We start from the raw sequence: 24,975 nt of genomic DNA, 5'->3' as shown, positions 1-24,975 counted from the left end.
TTTTAAATATTCTCTTTATGTATTTACAAGCTTTGAGCAGCTGGATAGTTTGTATAGTTTGAAAGTATTACAAGAACTTTCCGTGGATTAAATTGTTGTTTGTACAAGTTCTCCGTGTTCTGCAGTTCATAATGTACGGTTTGGAAGTTTGGGGAAAAACATCCTCTTCTGGTTGAATGTTTATGTACATTTCTAGAGCAAGCTGAAGCAGGTAGGAAGAATTACTGGCACATGTACTACTGTCAGCCATCATTGTTACCCCCACCCAAATACTAAATTCCACTGCCCTACCTTTGTTTGAAATAGCCTTGTGGGCAAGAGTTGGGTCTGTTTCCTCTATGTTACATTCTGTTTACAGTAACTGCAAACTCAAAATTACATCACCTTTGCAGTTCTAAAAATAAATTAAAGTGTTCAATTTTTTTTTATTTTTTTGCACAGAGAATGGAACCATCTGTCCTTTTAAAAATAACAAAAAACGTAAAATTTAAAACAAAAATATTTTCTATAAATAATACATTTTAGTGCTCCCACCCATGGTTCTTTAAACATCGCTGCAGCTTTTTTTTTTTACGTGCGTGTACCATAATTTTCATCATGATCGCTGACTGTATATCCGTGCAGATTTGTTGCGATGATTGGCCCTTTTGCACTTTGATTGGCGAAGACGTTCTTTTTCTAGTTATCTTCTGACTCTTCCTCAGCTTCTCTTAGCCACGTAAAAAATGCCGTGACAGATTTTAGCGCTACTCCTTTGCCGTTCTGCTCCGCGGGGTCTTTGCTACTTTCCCACTTGTAGAATGCATCTTCAGATATCACATCCTCGTCATACAAAGTGTCAAAGAACATCCTTAACAGGTCTGCATTTTGAGGTGGAAACAGAATGTGTTAGATTAAATTCACGTTAAACACCAAACCTTCACAAATAAACTTTATTTTGTCGGGAGATAGAGCAAAAGAAATTTTACTAACCGAGGAAATGTGACCAAACAAGACTTGGCAGAGATCCTAAACATTTACTAAGAATTAGAGTAGTAGTTTATAAAGAACAGGTGGAATCAGCTTGTATGGTCAATGCTTTGGGAATTTTACATTCCAGCGTCAGTAATTTGTGTAAAGCAGTTAAGTTTCTAAATCAGAAATTTACTGTTACTAATTTCAAATGCGACTATTTAACAACAACAAAATTACATTTGTATAGCGCCTTTCACGTCAGTAGGATGTCCCAAAGCGCTGGGAAACACTATAACTAGTCGAGTAACTAACTTAGTAAAGTAAATATTATAGTAAAAAATTATTGTTACAAAACTCACAGGTTTAGTTATCCTTTATGAAAAGCCATTCTGCATATAGAATACTTACTAGGAGGTTGATCAAGTTTTACTATCAATGCCTGTAGTGCATAAAGTGCTTGTAATTCTCTTTCAGTATCAGAGTTAAGGTATTTGAGTAACAATCGCAATCTTTGCTGTATAATGTTTGCATCTACTCGACTTGGAGGCCCTTCTCCTAGAGAAAAAGAAAAAGATTTGAACAAAATAAAGAAAGGAAACATCAACTATCTTTCAAACAATTGCAATTAAGATCAAAAGTAGTCATTATAATAAGATATACTGTAAAGTGAATCGACTATATTTTATGGGCGAAACACGGCAGCCAACCTGGTAAGCTTTAATTTTGATGAGCTGCTCAGGTTTACTTTTTTTGCACAAGTTTAATTTATATTTTAACGAAGGGAATTTCCGAGGAAATCTGAGTAGTATGCTTGGAAGTAACTTTGCAGTTTCAAGCAGCAAATCCACACGCATAAATGACATGTTCCTTTTAAGATTAACGAACCACTTTCCTTGGCATATTCCTCAATTGTCTTATGAAATTTAAAAATGTTTTTGGTACAAATTCTATTTGAATCTGTTCAGCAAAACACAATCCTGCTGAATTTCATTCAAATAAAATTCATAAACTTAACAGAAGTTTTTTTTAACAATAAAATACATTTTTCAGCAATGAAGCAGGAAGGTTGAAATGCAGTCTTGTTTGAAGTGCAGTTGGGGTGGGTAAAGTATAAGAACAAATATTCTGTGAAACTTGAAACTGTGCTGCTCACGATACATCACTTTCTCTGATCTTTATCCCAAGAGCAAACACCAGCCTGTTTCACATCCCCTTCCCACCAATTATTCTCATTTTATCTACGCTCAATTCATAACCCATTCCAACACAATATCTTAGTTTCATGTGATGGTTACTGTATGGAACCAGGGGCAAAAGCTTCATGCTAGTTAGCAGCTATGGCTACTGTAAACCAATTAGTTACACACTAAAATTTTCACATTAGCTGTAATTGTCCATGCTTTCCCACGCGTACAACATTTTGCTGCTCAGTTACAAAGTAGGATTTCTGCTCAACTTCTCAACCGCTTTGGTCTCACCTTCACTCAGCTTAAGATCTGTTTGGTCACTTCATCCCACTACAAAGATGAGATAGATAGCCTATTCACAGGCCAGTGTTCTACCTACAAAGTGCCTCTCCCTTGCCACCCACATGGCTCAATTGGGAAGCAGAGGATTTGATAACTTACCAATTCAGGTTGCCTCCTAGGCTTCACATGTAAGAGCATTACTTTCACCCTATTAACAGTTGTCATTTGCATCCTTTCAGTTAATACTCTGTATCTCTATCAGTTTTATGTTAAACTTTCTGTGATGCAGTTAAAGTTTTGATTCCATATCACAGATCATGCATTTAAAACATTTGAGTAGCTCATTAATCAACAACAACAACTTGCATTTATATAGTACCCTTCACACAGGGTAGCATCTCGGAGAGCTTCAGATCTTACATGATTTGTAAACTCATGGCACCTACGATGAGCAAGTTAAAATACACAAAATCCTTACTTATTGGTACAAATCAGTTATAATTATAAACAATCAATCTGCTTTTATAAACTTGGAACTCTTCTTTCCAGTTCTATGGCCTTACAAAAGACTCATGTATCACATCCAGTATTTTCAAGTCTATTACTATTTTACAACTGTCTTCCATTCAGGAATCTACTTCACACAAATCTCTTACTGAATTCAGTGAATAAATAGCAAGTTTTTTTTAATTAAGTGCAAATATTTGGTAGATTTTTAAAAATATATACAAATAATTTAGAAGAACTTTTGTAATCTTAAGAGGCTGATGACAACTTTGTTACCTGTAATAGCTGACCTACATACTGTTGTCATTAAAGCCCTAAGGAAGGTAGATGAACCAATCTGTGATTCATCCAAGTTAGCCTACAAGGAAAAAAAGAAATAATTTTAGAATTGGTAACACGACTTCTAGATCAAGTTAATCATACTACAGGCACAGTATCACATCCTCAATCCTCAGCTTGAGCATAAGCCTACAGAGTAGAATACAGACACTTCAGAACAAAAGCAGGCAGGTATTTTATCATGGAATTCAGTGTCAAATGCATTTCTAGTCTTGTTAGAATTCAGCTCTCCTGATAGTCAAGTGGGTAAAAGCACTGCCCAAACCACTTAGCCTAGGTCTCAGGTCCAGTTTTCAGCCTTTACTGAAATCTTAGGGGACATAGCATTTGGGGCTACCAATTATTGTTGGTTAATTAGCAAAGGGGAGGGTGGGTGGGGGTGGGAGAGAGGGAATCAAGAACACCCATTTCTGATTGGTAATTAGTAACTCCTGATGGAATCGGCATCGTCAATATGAAGCAAAAATGGGATTGGGCTTAACTATTGAATAGGCTGTGCCAAACATCATAAACTACCTTCACACATAAAATAATTAATATTTAGCCCAGTACAGAGGGAGCCATGGCCATGTGGCTCTACACCAATCAAGCCCTTCAGGGAAGGGAAGAGAACCTTGATGAATAAAAGAACTGAGAGGACTTGAGGTGTGAAGTTACCTTTGTGATGCAAGAAAGTTCTCTCTTTTTTAAACAGCAGAATTCTAAGGTATCAGCTATAGAACAATTCACTCTTTGAATAAAAACTCAACATTGTATTAAAGAACTGAAAATCTAAGGTCCCGTAAAAGCAACTGTGAAAATCATTCAGAGACCAATGCAGCATAATTGTAAGATGTCAATGTTGTTGTAAATTAAACGAGGCCAGACTCCAAAATGGGGTCCCAATTAGTGTTCCAGCTCGTTTGGCAATAATGTTTGAGCTATTTTGTAACGCTGTAATTTAAATAAATCAGCCGTTTCTACTGGTCAGCTGTTTGGGAAAGTTTTGCTACAGAATCATGTATTAAGTGTCACAATCTCATTGGCCAATTTAGATCAATCAAGTGATCGAGGAGAGATTGCTTCTTTCTAAAATCATATTTAAATGCATTGAGATTATAAATCAGCCCTTTATTCAACAGAAATTGAGTTAGTGTAGAAACAGGGGCAACCGTGTCATAGTCCACAACAAGGTGACAAGTTGCAGGAATATGACTTACTCGTTTTCAATAACAAAAAGGATAGCAACCCCATCAATACATTTGAAATATAACATTTTAATAATACATGTGCATACAGTCTTATTAGACCTTATACACATTGGTCACATTAGATCCTGTACTAAAATAATTATTCCCACAAATACACATGAATTCTAGTACAAGTCAAAGGAAACTTTGGCTCTGTGGGAAATGGTGAATGAATTATTTTATTCACGGCCTTGTTTAAATCACATTGCCCTTATTACTATCACCGATAAAAGAAATTAGAGCAATTTAATTTTACAGATTAAAACATTAACCTACTTCTACCCAGTCAAAGATTTGCTCATTGCTAGCCTTGTCTTCGATTATGAGTTTCTCTAGCCATTTGTTCAGTTCTTCAGCGGAGAGCTCCTGTTTTGAAAGTGCTTCAGTAGGACTAGATGCATCTGATACTGTAAACTCCAATTTCTGCAAACGAATTATGATTATAGTGTTAATATTTACAAAGCCATAAATTCATGTAAAGGTTATGTAACACCATCACAAAGAAAAACAATGCCAACCAAGCGTATATATGGTTTTACTACTCCTACCTTACCCGCTGGAGTACTAGTTAGAGTTAATTCAGCACCTGGGAGACCAAGGAGAATTTGAACCTGGATACTTACAGTCCAAAGTATAGGAACCGGGCTACCACAAACGAAGCAAAATAGACATATCAAATTAACAACTTAATTAATTTCTAATGTAATCTGCACCTACTTCCACTATTTGATTGGGAAACTCTGAGAAACTACCAAAGCTATCCTCTTCTTGAGAATTCATTTTTACTCAAATCAACTCTTAAGGATCAGACACAACTTTATTGCTACATCACGACTGCTCCTGCCGGTCCAACAAAGGACAATTTTTTAAAAACAATACAGAACAGAGGATGCGGAGGTTCTAGAAGCCACGTTTGAAACATTACACGATGCTGAGAGCCGGTGTAGCCAAAGCACTGACATCACCAAAGGCAGCCCTTTGGGGGTTAAAGATAAAGGGAACACAACACAATGTAGAATGACATGCAGATATGTTCTGAGTCACGAAAATGCTGGTTAAGAGTGAATGGCTACCAGGTTAGCAGCAACACCACAGTTTTAATCTATTAAACCAGTACCATTGAAAGTAATGACATTTACTCACCTTCTCACTAATGAAATTCTGGACATCCTCTCCTTCAGGTAGGAAATCCTTCCAATTTAACTCAGTCTCTTTCCATAAGGCCCCAACTTTCTTATGGCTCTACAAAGGAAACAGATGACTAAGAAGCTGCTTTACCAAACATTAGTATTAACATTCAACTAATTTGAACATTGTTTTATTTCAAAAAATACATCAGGTTGATTTTTATTTGAATTATAGATTTGAAAATGTGTACTGGATACTGCATCATCTTTTATGAAATGATTCTCCCCTCACTGTTATTTTTGCATTTTGTCTGGTTCTCTCTTCCATGCCACACTTTCAAACCTGGGAACCAGAGAGCTGTCTGCTTTCAATTGGCTGTCCAGTTGGTGAAACACTCTCCCAATTAGCATGTGTCTCCTGGTGCAGCACAGGACTTGTCCAACACTTTCTAGAGAGATTTAGCTCAGAGCAATCACAAATAGCCACAATTCTAAATCGTATAGATGAGCCAGACAAGGAGTCAACTATCAACAGTGCCACAGGTTACTGTGCACATAACCTAGTTTTTGTCAAGCATGTTTCCTTGGAGCAAAAATTACTTTTTCCCCACTCCAATAGATTGTAAGACATTGCACTCATTTTATTCACCTGCAAGGGGTGAATGGTTTACCCCAAAAAATCTTTCCGATCTCAAATCTTCACTCATGGTGTAACAGCAACTGACTCATGAGCTATTCCCTGGTGCCAGTGAAGGGTTATGGAAGCCAATCCGATAACAACTTTCAAGAGAGTAGTAGATAGATATTCGGGGAGAACAAATTTGGGGAGAGTGTGGGGAATTGGATACTGGGAATTGGATAGCTCTTTTAAAGAGCCGGCACAGACAGATGGGCCGAATGGCCTCCTTCTGTGCTGTACAATTGCATAATTCTATGTCCTACTAGCTTTGTGCAGCATGTTGAGGATAGAACAAACCATCGGATAGAACAAAAGAAACCTTCATTAATAACTCCATCACCAGACTCAAGTCATTGTCCTATGAATATATATTGATGCGCTTCACCAATTAGCCAAACCCGTTTTCATAAAGTGGCCTCTGAGTCCGGGTTTGCTGGTGTGCTGACTGGGCCTGAACATTTTTTAAACGTTTGTCCGCAAGTCAAAAAAAAAGTGTGGCCACTGGCAGGTGGTTGCTGAATAGAGATGGTCACTTTAGAACAGTTTGCCTGGAGTTACAGCACTACCAATATACAACATGTGATGTTTCTACCCACCATTTGTTTGCATAGAAGGTGCAAAACTTCTGAAAGCAGAACCCCTGCTCTCTCCACAGGAAGTAAAGGTTTGCTAAACTCTCTGCAAGAAATGGGGAAAAATGAGTTATTTGCAATCTGGAGTTGCCATTAGGACACACTTGTTCAAGAAGCTGAGGTTCATGACATCAATTTCACACAAGACTAAATAGGTAATTAGTAATCAAACATTTATGGTTGAACTATACAGAGCCTTGGTCAGATCCCATCTGGAGACTGCATTCAGTTTTGGCACCGCACCTCAGGAAGGATATATATATATACATTGGGGCTGGAGGGGGTGCAGCACAGATTCACCAGAATACCAGGGCTTAAATTACGAGGACAGTTTGCATAAACTTGGTCTGTATTTCCTTGAGTTTAGAAGGGGTGATCTGATTGAGGTCTTCAAAATGAAGGGATTTGACAGGGTAGATACAGAGAAACTATTTCCACTGGTGGAGGAATCCAGAACAAGGGGCATCATCTTAGGGCTGTGGATGCTGTGATCTATTACAATTTCAAGATGGAGGTAGACAGATATTTGTTAGGTCAGGGTATTAAAGGATGTGGGACAAGGGCAGGTAACTGGATTTGAGTTACAAATCAACCATGATCTTATAAAATATTGGAACAGGCTTGAGGGGCTGAAATAGCCAACTCCTGTTTCTATGAACTCGCTATGTCATGTGAATTTTTTTGGATCCAAACAGAAATGCAATTCTTTTGATCCTGATAAACTGAAGATAAAAATACTCTCATCTATCGTAGCATATGACACACGCTGCCAAAAAATGAGTACTCAGTTGAATGCACATGAAAATCTCTGGATAATAATCTCTGGATTGTTTTGGTGAAACTAAATAAGTAAAACAAATACCTTCCCCGAAAAACACAATTTCTCCAACTTTGTTCGGGGGATTTGGAATGTGTAAGCATTAGGGTCCCACTGATTTGACACAAATTGTGAGCTCACAACCTTAGAAACCTGCAATGGTACAAAGAACCTACATACATTGTTGTTTGAAAGCATGTCCTTTGCAGCAGAATTACTTGGCGCTAGAATTTTTGTTGGCAGTGATATACAAATGTTAACATATCTTTATCACCCCTCCAATTTTCTTTCTTTGACATGAAAAATATCTGTGCTTTTATATTGAAGATAAAGAGACCTTAACGGTCCTTATATGTGTAGAATACAATCCCTGATCTCCTCACCAGAATAGAGGCAGTGCACACAAACTTTTTTTTAAAATCAATGAACTACAAAATAAGCCTATGAATGTGAATCTGATTGAGATTTTTTTAAAAAGGGAATAAAATAATGAAATGAAAATAGGTAATTGTGAAAAAGCATTAGGTACAATTATACACTGAGGAATTCAAGCCCAAATTAACCACAGGTTCTTAACACAGGACAACCCTGTCATAAAGCCCCACCAGCCAACTCTGCTAGGCTTAGTCCTGCACATTCAAGCTTCCCGCATTGATTAGCTGGTTTCCCACACCAACAATGGGATAACTTCCTGCTGCTCCACTTTGTACATGAAGTGCCAGAGGTCCATGCACATAGGACTCAAGAAGTGATGTCCAAGTCTGACATACTGGGAAATACAGCATAGATTTGCAAGGGTGTTACCATGAAGTAGTGGATACCACCATGAAGAAACATTGGCCTATTCCTCTGCCTATTGTTCTGGGTTCTTCACTTACAGTGTAACCTCAGATATTAGACCCAGGCAATAGTATTATAATGGGGTTCTCCTACATATAGCTTTATGCCATAGATGGTTTATGGAACTAGAAGGTACAGTGAACATCAATTGCATTGAGGTATTCTGAAAGGAAATCAATATAATGCTAATTTAGAGACACAAACTTGCAGTAAGAAAAGGGTCTGAGAAGGAGGCTGTGGCTGAATCTCTTGCTGATAAAGTACATTGTCTCTCTCAGTCTTGCACAATGTATTTGATTCCCTCAAGTGGAGTCAATGCTACTTGTTGAAATGATTAGCAAGGCTACAGTCTCCCAACAAATGTTAAAAGCTTCAGCTTCTTTCATCAGCAGAATAAGCATTTCATTTCAGCAGGCGCAAGCTGTCTTTACATTTAGATTTTTTGAAAACTCGCATTTAGGTTATTTTCATAAAAAATGGGTGATTCAACAAACTAAATATAGGGTTTCCAATAATGAAAAACGGAATTAAATAGCTACCAAAATAAAATGGCAATGGTACAAAATAAAATTTTGTATAAAATAAAAGGCTGATTCAGTTTCATATTATTACATTATGCCTTATCAAGCACAAATCAAGCTGAATTACTTAAGGATTCCTTACGTAAATAATTCTCTCATAGAGATTCCGCTTTCTTGTAACATGGGGGTTACAAGCTCACCCAAGTACAACCATATATGTGGTATGTCAATGGCCATATCTTCTGCCAGTTCTAACAGCTCTAAGAACCTGAGAACAAAACAAATTGATATCACGTATTAGCAAGCAAGTACAATTCAGGAACTTCATGGTTTGACAAGTTGCAGAGCAACTATTTTTTAAAAAAAATCTGATATGTGAAATCTTCTCTAATCCTTATCCGAATCCCTCTGAACCTAAACTGATGACAATGGTTCCTGAAACAACAACAACAAAATTACATTTATATAGCGCCTTTCATGTCCCAAGGCGCTGGCCACAGAGTTTCGGACCCGAGCTGGGGGTCAGGATCGGGGAGGGTGGAGGGTAGGTGGGGTTGAAGCAGGGAGATCGAAAGCACGGTCGAAGAGGAGGGTCTTGAAGGGGCAAGGGAGGGGACGAGGTGGAGGGACTGCGGGATAGAGTTCCAGAGGGTGGAGGCAGAGTGGTTGAAAGCTCACCTGCCAATGGTGGGGCGGGCGAGGTAGGGGACTTGAAACAGGCTGGAGCCCGCTGAGAGGAGGGAGCGGGCAGGATGGTAGGGGGTTAGGAGGTCTCAGAGGGAGGAGTTGGGGAGGCCGACAAGCAGGGAGTTTGCATAGCCAAGCCTCGATGTAATGAAAGCGTGTATGAGGGTTTCGGTGGCCTGCGGAATCAGACAGTGGTGGAACTGGGCGATGTTGAGGAGGTGGGGAAGGCAGAGCGGGTCATGGCACACATCTGGGGTTGAAAGGATAGTTGAGGAGCCTCAAGGTTGCGGACTGCCTTAGCAAGGTGGAGTGTGCAATCATGGATAGTGATGCTGTCAGTGCCTGAGGTGTGGAGGTGCCAATCAGGAGAGCCTCGGTCTTGTTGACGTTCAACTGTAGAAAGTTAGCTCTCATCCAGGACTTGATGTCAGACATTCTGTCAGGACAGCAGTGGGTCCTGGAGTCAAGGGTGGAGGCAGAGAGATAGAGTTGGGTGTCATCCGCACACATGTGGAAGTTGACCCCATGTCTGCGGATGATGTCACCAAGAGGGAGCATATAGATGTTGAAGAGAAGGGGACCAAGGACAGAGCCCTGAGGAACACTGCACAAGACAATGCGGGCGCTAGAGAAGCCATTGCTAAGCCATTTGAGGAGATGAAGTGCAGGCAGTGTGATCTGAACCAGTCAAGGACAGTGCTGTGGAGGTTGAGGTGAGAGGAGAGGCGGTGGATGAGGATAGAGTGGTCTACGGTGCCAAAGGCAGCAGAGAGGTCAAGGAGGACGAGGAGGCAGAGGGAGCCCTGGTTGCAGATGGACAGAATGTCATTTGTCGCTTTGACCAGGGCAGTTTCTGTGCTGTGGGCGGCATAGAAACCCGATTGGAGGGATTCGTGAAGGGAGTGGCAGGCGAGGAAGGAGCGAAGCTGGGAAGCAACAACTCGCTCCAGGACCTTGGACAGGGAAGGGAGGTTGGAGATGGGGCGGTAGTTTGAAAGCCAGGTAACAGGAAAACAAACAGGTAAGGTGTACAAGAGGTTCAAACCGCGCACAGGGGACTTCCATTTTAACCTGGATTTGAAGCTAAAAATAAATGCTTGCACCTATAAATGGATGTTATTGCACGTAAATGTGCCTTAAAGGGCTTTTCAGAGTTTGTAAAGGTAATGACTGCTTATATAGGTAAATGGTGTAGCCAATTTGTGCAGAGCAAAGTCTTACAAAATGAAGTGAATGACCAATTTTATCCCGGCATTTATTGTTGGCCAGGATACTGGACAAATTCACTTTTCTCTTTAAATAGTGTCATGGGATTTTTAACATCCAGCTTAACAGGCAGACAGGATCTTGCTTAATATAGAATCACAGTATTATACAGCACAGAAGGAGGCCATTTGGCCATCGTGTCTGTTCCGACTCTTTGAAAAGAGCTGTCCAAATCAATCCCACTCCCCCGCTCTCTCCCCCCACAGCCCTGCAAACCTGTCCTCCCCAAATAATTAGCTACTTCTCTTTTAAAAGGAGAATAATCCTACTTGTCCTCATAAGTCCCTTATTCCTGGTAAATTTCCTTTGCACCCTCTCCAATCCCTTGACATCCTTCCCGAAGTATGGTTCCCAGAAATGAACACAGTCTCGAGCTGAAGCCAAACCAGTGTTTTATAAAAGGTTCATCATAACTTCTTCACTTGTATTTTCTGCTGATATTTATAAAGCCTGGTATCCCACTTTTTTTTAACAGCTTTATCCACTTCAAAGGTTTACTATACAAACTCCCAGGTCTCTCTGTTCCTTCACCCCCTTATAACTGTACCATCAGCTTACATTGCCACTCCTCATTCTTTCTCCCAAAATGCATTACTTCACATTTCTCCACTCAAACTTCGTCTGCCACCTGTCCGCCCATTTTATCATCTGTCTGGGGTTTGAACCCACAACCTTTGGTTCTAGCAGCCGAGCCAATATGAAGATGAGACTTTTTATGAACCAACTACATCAGTGCAGCTTCTTTAATTTAGGTAGCTCTAAATTAATAGTGGATTGGGGATCATGTAATAGGAATGATGAATCTACTCGTATCTGCAGAATATTAGGGGAAAGTAGATAGGTACATAGGTCATTTGGGACATGTATGCAAGCGACCGCCAGGATGGTGAAAGGCGAACTAGATCGACCTTGGTCTTTTGTTCGCCCAGCATTTCTTATGTTCTTATGTAGATAGCCTTCTGCTTCAGATACCAGACATGTACTCAAGTGTGAAAAAAATGGATTGCCACATTAAAGGTAATCAAGCATTTTAGATTTTGTACACTTTCCAATGCTACTTCATTTTCAGAGCTGCTGTGTTCTTAGTATTGGATTTATTTTATTCTGTATGAGAAAAGATTTGCATTGCACACACCCTTTGAAGAATTCCTCTTTGGGTAACTTTCCTGACTGAACAAGCTGGTAGAAAAGCTGACCCATGTGCTCTCTGGTTATCTGACTTCTCTCTAATGTGGACTCCACACCAACTCTTACAAAGACATGGAGCAGGCTTAGTGAATTCAACTCCTCCACGCACTGTACTGCCTCCTGCAAACAGAAAGAGAATCCAATGCTAAGCAAATGGGCTGGATGCGAATATCATTATGGCTTTAAACATTATTCCTAAGGAGCGAGAGGTCAAAGTCCACGTGCATGCTCTTAGCACCCCTCCACCCCCCATGTAAAAGCAGCAATTCTAAATATAAAAGCTTCACCGTGGACTTTCTTCTCTTCTATACTATACATTCTCATGTTTAGTGCATGTAATGTAAATTTAACAGGAATGATGAAGAAGATACCAAATGTTCCTATAAAACTAAAACCAATTATTTAGTGGTTCAGCTGTGATCACAGCAGCAAGACACCTCTTGCTCTGAGGTGCAGCTCACCTCACAGCTCAGTTGAGAATGGAGCAACAACCAATGAGGGCCTTCCCACTGACATCGTAAACATTAACACTGAATGAAATTTGCAAGCAAACAGAAAACACCAATGCTCTTCTTCTGTAACGACCAGTTATTGCAAAGCAGTATGTTATAGAAATTAAATCTGTATGTAAACTATTGCTGAAACCTCACTGTATAAAATATGACTCAAATATTAGATATCTTTAGGCATTACAATCAGCATTGTACATGGGTTATTTAATGATTTAATTCAAATCCACACCTTATAATCAGTAATGTGCAAAAACTCATCAATAATGGATTTAGACTTTTTCTCCATCTCGTCTTCAGAGAAAGCCGATTTCGGGGAGTCACCAGAAGGAGGAAGGTCTGGTTTCACTGTTTGGAGGAAAAAAAACAATCATTAGCAGTGTGTTAGGATTTAGTAGACCCCTCCCTCCCCAGGACTGATGAATAATTTGAAATATGGTAAACTTTCAGCTTCTGTGTTCAACAATTACACCAAACACATCATCTGTGTGAGGTTCACCTCTCACATAAAAACACATAGCGCTGTAATGCCTCGCTTACTTGGTCAGAATTAAGAAAATTCCGAGATGAATATGAAGCGGTTTGAAATTTTTCAAATGGAAACTTCTAAACTGGTTCAAAAATGAAGTCCCATTTTGATATCTTGAGATGTTGGTTAATGGGCTTACAATTGAAAGGAGCCTTCCCAACCTCACCAGTTCCCAACCTCACGAGTTGGCTGATTGCCGTAGGGCGCTTTTCGGAGTGTAAATTTGGTCACTCAATCAATCTACGGCTATTTGTGGGACGCTACTGTGAACAACTGGCTGCCACTTTCGCCCACAAAATATACAGCCAATTCACTTTACACTATATTCTGCTTAGAGACGTCTCAACGACGTGATAAGGCACTATATCAAATGCTTAGGTTATTATATTTATTACAGATAATAACACTCATATCAACAAGTAGAGAGGCCTTGGTTTAACATCACATATTATTATTAACTGCTCCAGTAGCTGTGGACTTTCTTTGGCACTTTTTTTTCAAATAAAAAAAGTTATTTTGCTTATATAATGACAAGGCAAATAAATGTTGGTTAGAAAGTGTTTATAAACTCTGGAAACTAAAGGACAGTAAAGTGGGCGGTTTAAAAATCATTCAACCTCGAAAGATGTGCACACGCAAGCAGGATCTCTGCTCAATTCTCTATGACCAGATTCCATTTGCTAACAGAAAGCCCTCAGAAAAACCGAGCTTGTCTGATGGGTGTGATTGTGGTGTGTGGGTGGAGGGGGGCGTGGGTGAGCACCCACGAAGCATTGCTGATCCCCCTGGAGTGATCGCATTACCCAGTTCCATTGGGCTGCTCTTGTCCACCTCAATGTTCTTCTCCTCACTGGTGCTTTGCTGCACTATCTCCAGGACCTTTGGCCTCTCCTCCTCTCGGTCATCCAGTAGCTCCTTGCTGCTGCTGCCTCTGGAGATCACCGGTTGGGCTGGCTTATCGTTCTTCTCCCGGCCGATGCTGCTCCGACTGCTCAGGGGGAAGACAAAAAATCTATTTAGTTATTTGTGTGTTTACAGTCACCTGCATGGATCCAATCTGCCACTTGTTAAACCTCACGGCACAAATAAACTGCAGATTACCGTTTCTGAGTCGCTAAATTACATCCGGTCTGTCTTAAGTAGCAGAGACCCATTTAAGAAACAGCTTGATGCTGTAATAGTAAGAGAAGAAGTGTTGTATTCCGGAACACTGAGATCAAATGGCCCAAAGGGTTTTTTTTGTAGAAGCGTAGATATTTACAATATGCGATTCAGCCATTAGGCTCATCAAGTTTGCACTGGCTCTCAGAGCAAGCTGTTCATTCAACTTTTCAAACCAAAACGTTTCACGGCTCCTAGACAATGGGAGTCCATCACTGTCAAAAATCAAATGGTTTGTGCCGGGTGTTACCTTTCCCTCATGCTAAATAAGTTTGGAATAAAAGAAGCCCAACGCTTCCTGTGATTACTGGAAAAAAGAAAAATAGTTGTTTGTATTGACTAGTATTAGGGGCCAGCTGGAGTTTAGTCGATTGGCGGATTGTTTTCCGGGGGAGGGCGGGTAATTATCTCTTTAAAAAAAAGCGGCCACTCGATACATGACTGTTTGTGGGACACAGCTGTGTGCAATTGGCTGCCACATTTCGCCCACAAAATATACCATCAATTCACTTTACAATACTGGGAGGCGCTTTGAGATGTCTCAACGATGTGATAAGACACTATATCAAATGCAAGGATTATGAATATAGTTTAAATGGTTAAAGCTGTGCACCTTTCCATTGAGAACAATATCTGGCAAGCTTCCTGTTGCTTGTCCAGCTCAGATACCCCACCATTAGAGTTTGGGATGACAGGAGCCAAGCCCAACACCTACCTTGGGAGTGTCCTGCGAGGCTCGGATTCTACAGCGGGAGAAGCTGCCTGCTGCAGCACAGAGAACCTGTTCACACTCGCTCGTGGGGCATCTGAAATGAAAACATTTTTTTAAAAAAAAATGTCTTCTTCATTCGGCTCACTGCACCTAGAGTCAACTCAACTGGACTTTTAAAAAAAGAAACAACTGCATAAAACAATCATCTTGATAAAAAGAAAAGGCAGTGAGTTTAACTTACCAGATTCAATTGTTTTAACACCTCCACTGCTGCCCTTCACCCAGCTCCCTAGGCCGCTTCCTGGGCCCAGCTGAATTTTGTCATCGGTGGCAGGCTACAGGACAAAGAGAAATCCAGAGAACAAAATATTTATTATATATCCTATACTTCACCCACAAAATATACAGTCAATTCATTTTACAGTATATCCTGTGAAGCGCTTTGAGACGTCTCAAAGATGTGATAAGGCGCTGTATCAAATGCAAGGATTATTATATGCGACAAGATGCTATAAAAAAAATCACTGACATGAGCATTCTTGTCACAAGAAATCAATGCAGACACCCAACATTCACAACGCAGCAAAAAAAAAAGTTCGGTGAATGTGGCTCATTAAGTGTTGCGGTTTTAGCTAAATTGAGGCCAGTACCTTGGTGATTTTGGGGAATTTGCTAGGATCTATTGTTCTGCTACTTTTTCCCACTGGAACGACATTCCACGCTTCTTCTGAGGGTCGTACAGCAGCTGACAATTGTACAGAGCACAAGGGTATGAAGTTATTTACATTCATTGCAACATGAATTCATCTCTACTAACAGTGAGGCTTCTTTCACCATTGCTTTGAAGGTTTAGAGTTAACCTGGTGAAAGTCCCCATCCTCGCCCCGCTTCACTGGCTCCCCACCCCCCTGGGGATCAAGTTCAAGAACCTTGAACTTCTTGAAGGTCAAGAAGTATGACTGTGCCTTCAATCACCCTCCTTTCCCCCATGCCCTCAACCCTCCCTGATCCCAATCCCCAGCTCAGGTCCAAAACACTGATTGTCCAGTGCCTTGGGATGTCCTCCCGACGTGTAAACGCAATTTGTTGTTGTCTTTGAGATTATGAAGGGTTATGCTCTAGGGTAAATAGTAATAGAGCTCCAGTTGTCTGCAAGTCAGTAACAAGAGGGCACGAATTTAAGATCACCAAGAGAAATTAAAGGAAGTGAATCATTTCTTTGCGCAATTGGCTGCCGCGTTCGCCCACAAATATACAGTCAATTCACTTTACAGTGTGTTCTGTGAAGCGCTTTAGGACGTCCTCCCAACGTGGAAAGCGCTATATCAAATGTAAGGATTATTATTATTATTATGCTGATGGGATGTGGAAATCTGATGGAAATACTGCAAATTAAATCCCAATACTGCAAAGTAATCCTCCAGTTCAGTATACAAAGTGAAAATGTTTGCTTATGGTGCAATGAAACAAACATTCTTCTTGGTACCATCTTGATAATATAAAAGCTGCCTCGAGTATCCACCTGCTGCAAGGTAAGTAGAGAACTCAACTTAAGGACAGCCTGGAAAAGAGCAGCAAATAGGGACTGGAGCACTTAACATCAAAGAGGAGCTAATACCAGCAAGACACAGGGGAGTGGGAAAGCAGGGAACAGGATTACCACAACTGCCTCTGCAGGCTCAATGGGCCAAATGGCATCCTCCTGTGGCTGTGACTTTAATGGTAGAAACTCATATTTCTTTTATCCCTCACGGTAGCAAAACAAGAATTGCTGCTTTGTCATGACTTTTAAAATTCAATGTACAACAGCAGGTTCCCCTCCTACCTGGCCTCCTCTTTTCCTGCTTGGACAGGAGCTGCTGATGGACTTTGAGCTGCTGTTGCTGTTCCTCAATCTGAGCATCCTTGTGGATCTGTTCTATGGTCTTCGGCCCTTGCTCAACTCTGCGAGCCACCCAGTTTTTCTGTGTGGACGACAAAGATTTCGAAAACCATCAATAGACTGGCAATATGTTATACAAATAATTATAATCGATCAGGATTGGACAGTGCTGGGGTTAGAACGGACCATTTTCACCCAAGAAATTTCACCTACTCTTAAGACTCTCGGACCAAATTTTCTAAGATTAGAAAAATATGTTCCAATTGCGAAAAATGTTTAAAACATCCACATTAATTATTGTTATCACCATTAATATGGATTGAAGAATTTTCTACCATTCCTCGGACTATTACACATTAGGATAGAATAGATTTGCGGGTTAAGGACTAAGTGAAATCTCAGGGCTGCGGAGTCGGAATTCTGCCCAGACTGATGGGGCGTAGTTTTATGTCACAACCACCAGAGGGCAGGACTGTGAGATGGGTTTGGGCAGTCACAAAATAGGGAAAAACATTGCCTGTCGTTCAGCTGCCGCCTTCACTCAGACACCAAGGGACCGCTGGATAATCAGGGAAACAGAAAGGTTACATTAGTGGGGATGCTCTTCATCTTCTGTGGCCAGGGTTTGAGGCTCAGGCCGAGACAGACAGAAGTAGAGAAAGTGGGAAACTTCTAAAATGAGCGATCCGCACAGCTTGTTTTTTTTTTGTCATTCATTATCATCTATAAAAACAAATTGCACGTCGATACAATTATTATTCCACACCAAACAGGTTGAAGAGAACACAGTGTGAAAGTTGGGACCATAACTCGCTTGTTCCGCAGAACCTCAACGTCCGTCTGTGTGAGTGTGTGCGTAACAACCTAAACCGTTAAAAGCCTCCAACAAACAGCCTCATCTAAATGAAAAGTATAAACTCATTATGTTTTCCTTTCAGGCCTCTGTCTTACCCAAGAAAGTGCCTCATATCTGACAGGCCGGATGGCAAGGCTTCAGGGATTAATGTTTTTAAATCTTAAAATTGTGAAATTGCAAACCAGAAATTGCAGTTAAAAGAAATGCAGTTTGCAAATAAGGTATTTTAGACCCCGCAGTTAATTATAATGTACTATTTGCAGTTATGTTTTAATCATAACTCATCATTTTAGAATACTGGTCCACAATAAAATAGACAGATACCCCAATGCACATCAATCAGATAATCAAAAAGGACAACGTACCTGCCTCAAATCTATCACATCTTGTAACATGAACCGTATTCTGGATGAAGTTTTCCTTTCCTTTACTATTTTTTCCATTTGGTTGAAGTACTGGTCCATGCGAGGCTGAAACAAAGAGCAGACCATTAACATCCAGCTGCTGTGTTCAGTTTTCTCAATTCTAAACCCTTTAAAAATCTCCTTTGAAGGAGATCAGGAACATAAAGGAATCTTTACAGCACCTTACCACATCAAAGTGGCTCAAAGCACTTTAAGGCTTTTCTGCAGTTCACGTTTTCATGGGGCAACTGTGGCAAGCGCTTCTCACAAACAGCCAGGAGATGAATTGTTGCCCAGGACATTGAGTAATTTCCTTCTCCTTCCCAATGCCATCGAGGATCTTTACCGACCATTTGAACTAACACATAGGCCTTGAAGCGGACCTTAGTTTAACATCTTCTGAAGGTCACCACGCCAGACAACACAGGGTCTGCAGATAGAGTCAGCTGAATTGTTAGCCCACGTCCTGAGGTGGGGCTTGAACCCATATTGTGTGACCCAGAGATAAGTGATACTAACTGAGACAAGCTTAAAAACTCTTCACAGGTTGGGATTCAAAATGTTATAGAACATTATAGTGATTACACTCAACATTTGTGATCTTTTACATTTAACTGGATTGAACCATCACAAATGGGGAAAGAGCGAGGGAGTGGGACTACTTGGTAAGCTCTTTCAAAGACAGGCACGATGGGCCGAATGGCCTCCTGTGGTGCAACATTCTATTATTCTTTTAAAGAATCCAATTTGAAATAACCATTTTCAGACCCCATCATTCAATGAATCAGCATATTCTTTTTCTAAACTAAGCTCAGTTGGAAGGCTGCCAATTCTCAACAGCATGACGGTGGCAGCGACCTGATGGCCCAGCCATTTGTTTTGCATCAGTAGCCGGTGGAAATCGGGGTAAATAAATCAGGTGAATAAGGTTCACATCCCAAACTCACTATTAGCAAACCAGCATTATCAATCAGAATTATACAGCACAGAAGGAGGCCGTTCGGCCCATCGTATCCGTGCCGGCTCTTTGAAAAGAGCTTCCAAATCAACCTCAATCCCCACGCTCTGCAAACTTGTCCTCCCCAAATAATTATCTACTTCTCGCTTAAACACTGGTGTCAAATCGGCTTCCCCCAGCCTTTCAGGCAATGCATTCCAGATCCCAACAACTCGCTGTGTGAAAACATTTCTCCTCACCTCCCCTCTGTTTCTTTTAACAACTATTTTAAATCGATGTCCTCGGGTTACCGACCCGCCCGCCAGTGGGAATAGTTTCTCCTTGTTCACTCTATCGAATCCCCTCATCATTTTGAAAACTCTATTAAGTTTCCTCTTAACCTTCTCTGCTCCAAAGGAGAATAATCCGAGCTTCTCTACCTCTCCTGATAACTGAAGGCCCTCCTTCCTGGTACCATCCTGGTCAATCTCCTTTGCTCCCTCTCCAATGCCTTGACATCCTTCCTAAAGTGTGGGGCCCAGAACTGAACACAGTCTCCAGCTGCGGCCTCACCAGTGTTTTATATAAAGGTTCATCATAACTTCCTGACTTCTGTATTCTATGCCCCTATTTATAAAGCCTTGTATCCCGTATGCTTTTTTAACAGCTTATCTACCCGTCTTCCCACCTTCAAAGATTTACTTATATGACCCCCAGGTCTCTCTGTTCCTTCACCCCCTTTAAGATTGTACCATCAGCTTATATTGCCTCTCCTCATTCTTCCTCCCAAAATGCTTCACTTTGCATTTCTCCATATTAAACTTCATCTGCCACGTGTCTGCCCATGTTACCAGTCGGTCGGTCTATGTCCTCTTGCAGTCTGCTGCTATCCTCCTCACTGTTTATTACTCTCCCGAGCTTAGTATCATCTGCAAACTTGGGAATTGTCCTCCCTATACCCAAGTCCTGGTCATTTATACAGATCAAAAACAGCAGTGCCCAATACCGACTCCTGGGGGACTCCACTGTACACTTCCCTCCAGTCAGAAAAACATCCATTCACCATTCTCTGCTTTCTGTCTCCCAGACAGTTCTGTATCCATACTGCCACTGTCCCTTTAATACCGTGGGCCTCTATTCTGCTTACAAGTTCTCTTATGTGGCACTTTATCGAACGCCTTTTGAAAATCCATATAAACTACACTACCTTCATCCACCCTCTCCATTACTTCATCAAAAAACTCTCTGGTTTGTTAGACATGATTTGCCTTTAACAAATCCTTGTTGGCTCTCCTTTATTAATTCATATTTCTCTAAGTGAATATTTCTTTTGTCCCGGTTTATAGTCTCTAGAAGTTTCCCCACTACTGATGTTAGGCCGACTGACCTGTAGTTCCTGGGTTTATCCTTCTGTCCCTTTGTGTACAGGGAAGTAACAATTGCAACCCTCCAGTCCTCGGGCACCACCCCAGTGCCCAAGGAGGATTGAAAGATTGTATCCAGAGCCTTTGTTATTTCCACCCTTATTTCCCTCAGTAACCTAGGATGCATCCTGTCCGGACCAGGTGCCTTATCTACCTTGAGCACCAACAACCTTTTTAGTACCTCCTCTCGGTTTATTCTTATCTTATCCAATTCCTTTACCCCCTCTCCTCCAATACCGTGGCATTGGCTGCATCTTCTTCTTTTGTGAAGACAGATGCAAAGTACTCATTCAGTACGTCAGCCATGCCCTCTGCCTCCAAAAGAAGATTTCCTCTTTGGTCTCTAATTGGACCTACACTTCTTTGACTAACCTTTTATTCTTTATATGCTTATAAAATACCTTAAGACTTCCCTTTTAATGTTACCCCTAATCTTTTCTCATACAATCTCTTTGCCCCTCTTATTTCATTTCTCAGTTCTCTTCTGTACTTTCTATATTCTATTTGATTATCTTGTGTATGTTGGACCTGACATTTACAATACGCCTCCTGTTTCTGTTTTATTTTAATCCCAATTTCCTTATTCATCTAGGGAGGTTTGGATACCCTATCTTTTCCCCTTTGTGGGAATGTATTTGTTCTGTCCCCGAGCTATCTCCTACTTGAAGGCTTCCCATTGCTTGTTAGCTGTTTTACCTGCCAATCTTTCTTTCCAGTCCACCTTGGTTAGGTTCCTTTTTAACTCACTGAAATTAACCCCCTTCCAGTTGAGTATCTTCAACTTGCAATTATAACAGAGTCTTAATGTACATTTATTTGGAAAAAAATAGAAGACTTACTTTTGCCTTTTCAAAGTCGAGGTCCTTGCCGATGGTGGTTAGTAACCGGCATAAACATTCCAGTGACTCCTGGTCGTGGTTTTTCAGCAGTTTGACCACACAGTCATGCATGATGGCCTCCGTTAGCATCTTAAGCTTGAAGAGCTCACCAATAAACTTAATATTTCCAATGGACCTCCTGCGAGCCATGTCCTTGGTTTCCTTCAGTTCCGCTTGCAGACGGCTTTTCTCTTCATTCTGAGCCAAATCAGACCGATTAGAATGATACTAATCCTTGCACTTATCAGGTCATTGAGACGTCTCAAAGCGCTTCACAGAATATACTGTAATGTGTAGTGACTGTATGTTTTGTGGGCGAAAGGCGGAAGCCAATTGCGCACAGTAGTGTCCCACAAACAGCCGCGGATTGAGTGACCAAATGATTATTTATTAGAAATGTCAAGTGGAGACAGACAGATCTCATCTCAAGTGTAGGCGAAAAGACCAAGCGAGCCCAGGGCAGCTCCAGTCAAAGGAGAGGCAAAGTTGCAAAGAATTTAAGAGTTCTGTCTCAATTATATAATGTTTCACATTATGTAATGCTCACTTGAGCAGAGCCCACTACAGCATGCTTTGTAACAGAATGAGGCCTTTACAACAGGAATTATCTTGCTGTTCCTATACAAGAGGTGAGATTGGGAATTTGGAGCAGAGGGGCAAGGAGGTGCTTAAATATATTTTAAAAAATAAGAAAACAATTCAGGGAATATGGCATAACAGCCGAGACCTGTTGCAGCACATTGTGTGCCATGTGGTAACGCCCGGATGCTTTACTTGTACTGGTCAACTACATGAGCAGAAAGTGCTGCTCAAGATCAGGGTTTCTGAGCTTGAGGAGAAGCTGGTGTCACTACAGGGCACACAGGAAGCTGAAGCCTTTATGGACCGGTGAGGGTGACAACACCTTCGAGGAATGCAATCTTGGGCAACCGACTGCACAAGTGGCCACAGGGAAGTGTAGCAATGTTAGTGTCATTGAGAATTCAACAGTTGGGGGAGAGACAGGCAGGCATTTCTGCAACCGCAAACATGAATCTCACATGGTGTGGAGGTTGTCAGTAACCAGGACACATAAATTTAAGATAATTGGCAAAATAACCAGAGGGGAGGTGAGGAGAATACTTTTAACTTAAGAGAGTAAAAACTGGAATGCTGGTGGAAACAGATTCAATAACAACTTTCAAAAGGGAATCAGATAGGTACTTGAAAAGGAAAATTTGCTGGGGTATGGGGAAAGACCGGGGGAATGAGACTAGGTGGTAGCTCTCCCAAAGAGCTCGGACAGGCACAATGGGCCGAATGGCCCCCTTCTGTGCTGTAACATTCTATCTGTGATAATACCTTCTGCACCAAGAATATTTTTTCTAACGTCTTTTCTTTTCTCGCTTTTTAATCCTACTATGTCCTCTCTGTACTGACTCACTGACCAGTGGAAATAATCTGTCATTATTTACCCTGTCGTAACATTTCATAAGCCCTTGGATATCATTAGGTCTTGTTAGAAAAAACACTCAGCTTCTCAAACTACTGTTAAACAGCCACAGTCACAGGTAAGGTCACAGCAGGGAGGTTTCAATAAAAATGGGTAATTTGACTTCAAGGCTCTAAGGTACTCACTGAAGAAGCATCGATCTCCTTCTGTCTCTTCTCATTGAAGATATCCTCTGCCTTGTCCTTTTCAAACTCTTTCTGACAGCGATTGAGCAGCAATTTGCGGAAATTTACCCAGGCTCCTGGTTTGTCTGCCATCGGGACTTTCAGCTGAGGGGGAAGGGGAATAATAATAATCCTTGCACTTGAATGGGGGAAAGAAAGCGATGAATAGGGTCATAGGAATCAGTGTAAGGTTTCACAGCACCAACCACATTGTGTGTATATTGCTCTCATGTATGTAGGGGAGAAGGAAAGACAGTGAATGTGCATCCCACATGAATAACCTCTTCGTCCTCCCCACACCCATCCTACCATCTGCTTTGCCCTAAATCCAAGTTCTAATCTTTTCAGTGGGAGATCTCTTTACACCAGCCCGCTGAAAAGTCAGCCGGTGTCAAAATTCAACCACAAATAAACTGGCCACCCAACTCCGACATCAACAAGGGAGATTCAAATATTTAATAGGATGATTTTCTGGAACTTAAGAAACCGTAGGAGGGGGAAGTTACAACACTTCATTTTTCAGCACATTCAAAGTTTCATAAAGTGGAGGTCTGTTAAGCTGGACACGTCGGGAACTGCCTTTTTGTCCGGCCTAAGAGGTGTCTGAGGTTAGCCCAAGTTCTTTTTCCTCTTCCCGCCCAGCAGAGGAGTGGCTGCTCCTCCTCCCTCCCATTGCCGTTCTCATTCGATGGGAAAGGGATCAATTAGCGGCGACTGAAGTGATTGACAGGCTCCACCCAGTCACAAGCGGCTCCGCGGTCAATCAATCGTGATTTGACTCCTCCCATACCCTCCCTTGTTCTTCCCCGTTCCTCCGTCCTCTCACTGATTGACAGCCCAACTCCAGCCGCTTGTGAATGGCTGGAGTCCGCTGCCAATTAATCTTAACCTCCTCCCATCTCCATCCCGGAGCTGCTTGTAGCTTAATGGAGGCTGGATACACACTGACGGCCTGAGTGAGAACATTCAGCGCAACGTTTTGACTGCATTGTTGTACAAATTAACTGGCATATTTAAAGCAGTTAAGAATACAAATGAATCAGGGCCGGGTGTTTTGTTCAATTAACCAGCGTCCAGGGTTAACTGGCGTCCATCTAAAGCGGATTCCACTGTACCATAAATTCATGGAATCATAGAATTATACAGCACAAAAGGAGGCCATTCGGACCATCATGTCTGTGCCGGTTCTTTGAAAAGAGCTTCCAAATCAACCGCACTCCCCCGCTCTCTCCCCATAGCCCTGATCAACCCCACTCCCCCGCTCTCTCCCCATAGCCCTGATCAACCCCACTCCCTCGCGCTCTCCCCATAGCCCTGATCAACCCCACTCCCCCGCTCTCTCCCCATAGCCCTGATCAACCCCACTCCCCCGCTCTCTCCCCATAGCCCTGATCAACCCCACTCCCCCACTCTCTCCCCATAGCCCTGTATACTTGTCCTCCCCAAATAATTATGTACTTCTCTCTTACAAGTTTTTATCAAATCGGCTTCCACCACTCTTTCAGGCAAAGTAGGCCCCAAATTAGGGAATGGTCCTGGCAAGGCTTCCCAAGATAATCTACAGAAAACATCAAGAGATCTTTTGAAAGAAAAAAAATCTTTACAGTGAGACTTATGTTGAAACCTTTCAAATTATTGTCAAGTGTTGTGACCGTTTTGGAAGCAACCATGACAGCCACCAAAGATCACTATCAGCTATACAATTGCAGGTCAGGACACTGGGAAAAACTGCCTTTCTTTTTATAATTGCGTCACTGGATCTTTAACGTCTA

At 41.4% G+C, this 24,975-nt stretch overlaps 1 protein-coding gene across 2 annotated transcripts in view; it reads right to left on the bottom strand.

Moving 5' to 3' along the window:
* The window catches only part of LOC103181383 (eukaryotic translation initiation factor 4 gamma 3), a 122,240-nt gene continuing 97,265 nt past the window's right edge, over nt 1-24,975 (bottom strand). For both annotated transcript variants that reach the window (XM_007897827.2, XM_007897830.2), the window contains 17 exons: nt 23,165-23,308; nt 21,509-21,745; nt 18,270-18,374; nt 16,992-17,130; nt 15,817-15,911; nt 15,408-15,501; nt 15,170-15,260; nt 14,097-14,281; nt 12,997-13,112; nt 12,203-12,375; nt 9,257-9,382; nt 6,901-6,982; nt 5,642-5,740; nt 4,775-4,921; nt 3,207-3,288; nt 1,363-1,509; nt 1-860 (listed from right to left, as the gene is read on the bottom strand). In XM_007897827.2, coding sequence (XP_007896018.1) covers nt 679-860; nt 1,363-1,509; nt 3,207-3,288; nt 4,775-4,921; nt 5,642-5,740; nt 6,901-6,982; nt 9,257-9,382; nt 12,203-12,375; nt 12,997-13,112; nt 14,097-14,281; nt 15,170-15,260; nt 15,408-15,501; nt 15,817-15,911; nt 16,992-17,130; nt 18,270-18,374; nt 21,509-21,745; nt 23,165-23,308 — 2,244 coding nt within the window. In that variant the 3' untranslated portion in view covers nt 1-678. The remainder of the gene's footprint in view (nt 861-1,362; nt 1,510-3,206; nt 3,289-4,774; nt 4,922-5,641; nt 5,741-6,900; nt 6,983-9,256; nt 9,383-12,202; nt 12,376-12,996; nt 13,113-14,096; nt 14,282-15,169; nt 15,261-15,407; nt 15,502-15,816; nt 15,912-16,991; nt 17,131-18,269; nt 18,375-21,508; nt 21,746-23,164; nt 23,309-24,975) is intronic.

The sequence above is a fragment of the Callorhinchus milii genome, unplaced genomic scaffold (genome assembly GCF_018977255.1).
Source record: "Callorhinchus milii isolate IMCB2004 unplaced genomic scaffold, IMCB_Cmil_1.0 Scaffold24, whole genome shotgun sequence".
NCBI classification, from domain to species: Eukaryota; Metazoa; Chordata; class Chondrichthyes; order Chimaeriformes; family Callorhinchidae; genus Callorhinchus; species Callorhinchus milii.
This window is presented reverse-complemented; position numbering and strand designations above follow the sequence as displayed.